The sequence below is a fragment of the Chondrus crispus genome, genomic scaffold (genome assembly GCF_000350225.1).
Source record: "Chondrus crispus Stackhouse genomic scaffold, scaffold_606, whole genome shotgun sequence".
Lineage (NCBI taxonomy): Eukaryota > Rhodophyta > Florideophyceae > Gigartinales > Gigartinaceae > Chondrus > Chondrus crispus.
The window spans coordinates 4339-11170 of record NW_005178608.1 but is presented as its reverse complement, the minus strand read 5'-3'; the positions used below and the strand labels follow the sequence as shown (position 1 = coordinate 11170).

Here is a 6832-nt window from a genome sequence, read left to right as displayed (position 1 = left end):
TACCTCATCTCGCAGCCTCGATGCTCCGTGGTACTTATGGCGCCACCGTGAGCCTCTTGCCAGCCCCCCTCTCCTGGCCATGTCTATTTATCTTACCCGCCCAGCCCCGGGTGCGCCGCCCTCTCGGTAGTTTCCTATCTCATCATGTTACTTTCTCTTTATGTTTTCTTTATGTTTCTAGATCGGTTTAATGGTTTGCGCAGCCTTTGTGTGTCCTCTTTTGTCGATATTCCGTGACCGACTAGAACCAATAAAATGCGAATATCTTCAAATACCAAACTGTAAAAACAACTGCAGTTGCATGATCTACTTTTTCTGCCCTTTCGTTTGAGCTACTGTTCGCTACTCTACCTTGTCTTCATGTGAAAACTGCAAGTTGGACAGGTGTCCTTAAACTTTCAGTGCGTACTGTAGAAGTCAAATACAGTGGCGAGGGTATCCTTCTCCTGAGTTGTGGCGGAAAAGACTAAAATTTGCAAGTAAAAAATTTTCTCGTCTCATGGCGTGAAATGCGGAATCTTTGCGCCGAGACCTGTTCCTGCTCGCCCAACCCCCTTTTCATTTTAGCTCGTTCGGTGAGGAGCGCTTTACGACGAAAGGAACAAGGAATGGGTTCTCTATCAAGCGACGTCAGAAGTTTTAGTTTCTCTAAATTTTTTTGTAGATTTGCAGTGACTGCTGTCGCATGCAAGGGGACCGAGAAAGGGCATCGAGAAAGCAATGCTGAAAGGCATTTGTTCCCTACCACAGTTGCTTGCACTGGAGAAAAGACCGCCTAGCTGAAGTGCCATTACGGGTCAGTATGGTGAGAGGCTTAGCAAAGGTAACTTTTGCATGTTTTGCACCGGGTCGTGATAAGTCATCCCAGGATCATTGCGGTGAAAGTCATGTCTGCTGTGGTGATTACTCATTGCTCAATCGTCTCCTTCCTGTTTCAGAAAGATAGGTACTGCTGATGTTACAATTACGCAATGAGAAACGATTATTAAGAGAATTAATGCCCGTCATAGAGAGCAAACTCTTCTCACCGAACGTCCTTGTTCGCTGTTTAGCTCGTTTGAAGAGTGGAAAAGATCACAGTCGCTTTTCCGGGTTTGCGGTGCAGCAAAGCGAACAGGCGGCTCTCTGTGATTGGCAGACGCATCGTTGAGGTATACACGTGTACAGAAGTAAGGGCAGCTGCGGTGCTAATCCCCCGTCATGGAGCGCAAGCTCATCCCACCCAACCTCCTTTGTAGGGGGATTAGGGGATCATCTCACCACCAACCTCCCTCACTCCCGCCGTCAGGGAGCCCCGCAGGGTCTCGGGCACCATGCCGCCGGGACCGCCTCTCTTCCACATCCACCCGGCGCCCCGGCCTATGCACCCCTTCTGGCAAGGGAGGTATACCACGCTTATCTCGCATTGCACACGCCGTCGACGCAGGCCGGCTACCTGCCACAACGCTGCCCGCGTCATTATCAGGGCTGCACAGCTTAGCGCAGACGATGCTGCCCAGCCGCCGGGTGCCCTAGTGCCGACACGACCAGAGAAAACGTTACTCAGAATTCATGCACGACGCCCAGTCTGGACTTATGTTGTACGTTGCCCTCGGCTTATCATGTCATTGCGTGTGCTTCGCCATGGCCTGCCGTCGGTTTTCCTTTCAATTTGCTAACAATGTTTATCCGTTGCCTTATTATATGTCCTTTCCCAACTAGATTATCGGTCTCAACGCCAGTGTTCTAATCTTTCAGAAGCTCTCGCTGCTTCTTTTTCGAGTAACCCCCTACGGTGCAGGCCTTCCCAATCTCCAGACACTTGGCGCTAAAGTTAGCACCAAAATCCTCACGGGGCAGCTGTGGCGTCTGTTCACCGCCGCCTTCCTGCACGTCAATCTCCGCCATCTGCTCTTCAACTCATACGCCCTGTACGCCCTCGGCAGCGCCGCGGAGATACTCTACGGAGGTTCCGCATTCCTCTCTATATACGTCGCCGGCGCCGTCGGCGGAAATCTCGCGAGCTTGCTCGCTTCGGCAACATCGTCGCGTCCTTCTGTCGGCTCCTCAGGCGCCGTGTTTAGCCTCATCGCCGCTATGTGCGTGCACCTGGAGCGCAACCGCAAGCCCATCGGCCCCGCTGCAAGAGAGAACCTGAAATTAGTCGCGCTTGCTACCGCCCTGAATCTTGCAGGGGGCTGGCTCATGCCCTCCGTTGATGGATGGGCGCATTTTGGAGGATGCGTGTTTGGCGTTTTGATGGGGGCGAGGCTCGTTCCGCTTGTTGTACTACACCGTTCTGGCGCGACGGGGGTTGTTACGTTTGTGGAAGTGCGCAGGAGGGGGGCGAAGGCCGCGGCTGTCGCGGCGGTCGTGGCGGTCGTGTTGGCCGTTAGTGTTGCCGTTTTGGTCGGCATTGCGGCGGGAGCCTAGATGCCGCTTTTGAGATGCGCGAAGCCCCTACGTTTGGCCGTAGGTTCAGTTGCTTTGCATCTCGCAAAGTATGAAAGTTGTGTGCAAATGAATGGCGTATGCGTTGTACATCGTATCTGAGAGCGTATGAGTCACAAGAAAGAGGGGGACAATTCCTACTTACCGTGGGCGAGAAGATGTTGTATCTACCTGTTCACGATGTTTGGCACTGGTTTACAAGAGATCCAGAAACCGCCTGTGAACGAATGAGGCTTGAGCATGTCCTGTCCACTGTATAGTATTGGCAGAGGAATTTTTGTCATGTATGCAAGCCCCATGAAGAGAGCCATTTAAGATGCAGGTATCGAGGCCAACTCCTTTGGCTCTCCTCAAAGTTCTCTATCATGGTACAGTATTGTGCGATTGTTTTATTGCTGTCTCCTTGGAAACGTCGCAGACGGCAGACATAGAGGAGGGAGACACCTGAAAAACTATTTTCTCATCGCTCACAAGATGTTTTCGGCCATGCCTTTATACAAGATACTTCTCACCCGGGCGTCGGAATATTCACTCCTGGTCTTTTATGCGGAGATTAGTACACATGGCCACCTATCAGGCTAGTACTGTACGTCGAACTAGTTTTATCGCCGAAGCAGACCGAACTTGAGTTTGGGCACTTTTAATGCGACTTGCTGGTCTGTACATTGTACCCCCTTCGAACTGCCGTCTGATTTTAGAAAGTGCCGTGCGGTTTTCCACGGCAAGCACTTGGCAGACGCGAACATGAACACCCTTCACTTTTTCAAGCGGATGACGTAACAAAGGGTGAAGGTTTCAAGCGGATGACGAGCAGTTCCAGTACCCTTTGAAGGGTACATGAAGATATACTGGGAACGGCCACGTAATTGCAACGCTGCACGTTTTGTAGCAAGTGCATGTTGAACTGTGACGTGGGGTCAAGTCACTTGACTCTAAGTGTGATTGCCTCATCGCCAGTGTAAGTGCATCCTCTGAGTTTCTCTATCCATTGTCCTACGCTGATGCCATCATTGCATCAAAGATACTCAGACCCCGTAGTATGATCGCGATATAAAGTCCTATAGTGAATCCTCGCTAACTGCATATGAAAAGTGGAGGGTTTTCGTATGCAGTTGGCGAACATATGCACTTGTCGAAGTGTCCAAACGCCTCATTTTTATTCAAAAAATCAGATATCCGGGTCCGGCGGCGGTGATGAGCACCGATGGCGGTGGCGAAGCACTGCATATCTGTTGTCATAAGTTTTACTTGTTTCATAGTAAGCCTTTGTATGAGGGTTCGATATGATTAAGGATCACTTTCTTCATGCAGTTATGCGGTATGCAGTTCAATATCATGTCCACGCTGGAATCGCTGCTCCGCAGCCGGTACCTGACGAACGCACAGTAATCGAGAATATGCAGAAACCGAACATGCAGTTAGCGAGGATCCACTGTATCTGCATCTATTTAAGGCCCTGGTTCCCGACCGAACATACGCAGGGCTCGCATGTGTTTATGAAACCGGATGCCTTGCCAGCCGTGGACTAGACGGTGTCCAGCTTCTATTCCGATTTCCTGTCTGGCATCAAAGACCAGCACCGTTGTTTACCGACCAGCGCGATCGTTGCCATTCATGGTGGATAAATGAAAATGGAACAGCTCCGCCATAGTTGTTTTACACCATTCAATTAAGGTATCAATAGACCTTCTGAACGATGGGCATGCAAATTAGGTCCGAGACCTTGTTGGCTTCCCAATGCCCAGAGTTACTAAATATAATACAGTACTTCAAAATCGCGGCGTGCAAATCCTCCCGAGTTGAAATTTCAGTGACACTCTATCATCCATGTATTGGTTGCCGTTTTTTTTCTTTTAGTATTCCAGCGTGCTTTTAGTGCAGGCATGTGCCCTTTTTGCACTTCACGGAGGATAAGGTCATGCAGGAATTCAGCGGAGTTGACCTGTCATCACTGTAGGTTGTCGTAAAATATCTTCAACAGATTGCAAAGCGACGGACATTAACATGGCAGGGATAGCTATCTATAACGTTTCCCGCGCGCAGACTGCCAAAAAGTTGCCTTCCATGCTATGGATACGAACGGGACCAGGCAACTGAACAATTTTGAGACGGCGATGCTAATGCCACAGTTGCCTTGTCATTCAATCGGGGAGAGCCCTGCTTCGCACAGTAGCATGTGAGTCGTGGTCTTGCAGCAGAGATTCGGGTAGCTGGCCGTTGTACAATACGAAAAAATCGAGTTGTGAGGCGACAGCAAAGTTGGGCATTGCAGATGGCGATGGGGACGGACATTGATGAGGATGACAACAGTACCCTTGTCTGCTGACGTTGGCTGCCAACAGTGGACGATTAGTATCGTACTGAACGATACAGCCTCCACTCTATATGTAGACGTTCGCAACACAGGTAAAGTTACAATGCAATCGGTACGGTGGTCTCGAGCCCGACGGACTCATAACTACACCAGCGATTGTCGAAAATGACATCTGTATTCTGGTTTGGCCTTTTGGGAATTTTCGGTGATAATTGTATTTTTTTTTCCCCATCCGGCCACGACGGATTGTGCTCGCGGGCAGCAGCGCATCTATCGTTCTATCGTCCATGGTGCACGTTGTAGTTACACAAGCGTAGTTCGTTACCCGTCAAACGGACGGGACAGAAACAAGAGTAACACTCTCGTCGGGGGGTGGCAGCGCAAACGGCGCTGACGTATCCGGAGTGTTGGCCTTGAAGTAAAGCTTGTGGGGTTTATGTTGGTAAGTTAAAGATGTGTCCTCTTCACTAAACGTAGGGGAATGGCATCCTACTTATACTATCTTCGAAAGGGAACTACGGAGTAACAAAAGGTTGCACGATAAACAATAACTGGGAACGAGAGTAAAACCACTCTCCTTGGTGGTTGCATGCGGTGAACAAGAATCATTGATGTAATAATGTCGCCTGTCACCTCTCTTTCTCTATTTCTTGGCGAACATGTCGCATTGTATTCACACGTGGGCTGATCAGGACGCCCCCTAAGGACAATAGTATGGTCTTGATTCGTTTGCAGCATCATCGTGAAGGTTCCGGTTTGAAAAGTTGTTGTCGCTTACCTCGGCAGGAGGGGGACCGAAAACTGTGGTTTGTTGCGTCGACAAGTTTGCGTGCTGCTAAATCCATACGGGTGTATCTTGCACGTACACATATCGTACCTCACATGAGTACGATATGTGTACGTACGTGTATGAGGGAGGAGCAGGGCAAGACTTTCTCTCTGCAAGGATTTTTGTTCCTGTGTTGGCTTTTGCGGGGCAGGACAGTTTTTTCTCCCTCGAACTAAATTTTTTTCTCGTTGCCGCATTGGTCGAGATTGGGTGCTTTGTTCAGGTAATTCAAGTTGACGCAGTGTGTTTTTTGTTTCGGTCGGTGAAAGTGTCGTCTCAGGCTTCAAGTACTGTAGCAGGAAGAGTGCTAGTGTTATTGAATTGAAAAGCACTTTTGATGTCGACTGTAATTAACGGGAGGTGACGTGCATGGTGATACTGTATGAATAGCGAGGGTAGGAGGGAGAAATAAGGTTTGGTGCTGATTTGTGCAATGTTCAACTGAGAGTGCGTTAACAAAGGAGGAGGTGTTTTAGGCATTAGTAAAAAGTTAGCGCTCTTATTGTATAATTGATGATGAGAGGATTCGAGCTGTTCTTTTCAACCAACAAACGAGCAGGGATGGGATGTGTTTGAAGATATGAATATGTTGTGTGGTTGATGTCAAGCACACAACATATAGGCCACTCTGCACACATCTTGTAGACAAGGCCCGAGACAAATCGTTGAAAGAAAACGAAATGGATGCCCTACACGTATCGAGTTGGCAGTTTTTGAGGCAAGGGAGACGGATGTTCATGAGAGGTGACTGAGAGCGTAGAAACTACAAGTATGATAATGGGAGAGAAAGTCAGGACTAGAGATCTTCTGTAGAAAGTTTCTACAGTACTAGAAACATGATACGCGTTGAGGACAGCTCTACTGTAATGGTCTACTTCTAGAGCGAAAAGTAGAGAACAATGACAAAAATATACAAAAAAAGCTATCATTGCTGTATTCAGCACTGTATTCCGTACTGTATGACGCGGTATCCAACCGGCCACTATAGTGATTACATAATGCTGGATCAGAATGGAAATATGATGATGTAGTTTGGGGCATTGCATCATATTTGATCTGCACCTGATGGTGACAGCACACACTGTGCTATGACGTCTTGAATACTGTACTGTAAACGAGGGAGCGCTCCGTGACAGTAGGGTGTTTTTTGGAAGAGCCTCCTTTCTCGCTCGACGCCAGCTGCAGCTCAGTGAGATTTGATTGTACTGTACCCTTGGTACGGCACTACACGCTATATCTCGACGTGTATAGTACGGTGC

General features: G+C 48.8%; 2 protein-coding genes; both read left to right on the top strand.

The window, feature by feature from the left end:
• Positions 1-1313: 1313 nt before the first annotated feature.
• CHC_T00000735001 (hypothetical protein) lies at positions 1314-3074 on the top strand. XM_005710682.1 is given in 3 exon segments: positions 1314-1580; positions 1702-2412; positions 2413-3074. The coding sequence occupies 2 exon segments, from the start codon at positions 1314-1316 to the stop codon at positions 2410-2412; spliced, it is 978 nt and encodes a 325-aa protein (XP_005710739.1). The 3' UTR covers positions 2413-3074.
• A 639-nt stretch (positions 3075-3713) lies between these two features.
• Positions 3714-3959, top strand: CHC_T00000734001 (hypothetical protein). The gene has a single exon (XM_005710681.1). The coding sequence runs from the start codon at positions 3714-3716 to the stop codon at positions 3957-3959; it is 246 nt and encodes an 81-aa protein (XP_005710738.1).
• The last annotated feature ends 2873 nt before the right edge of the window (positions 3960-6832 follow it).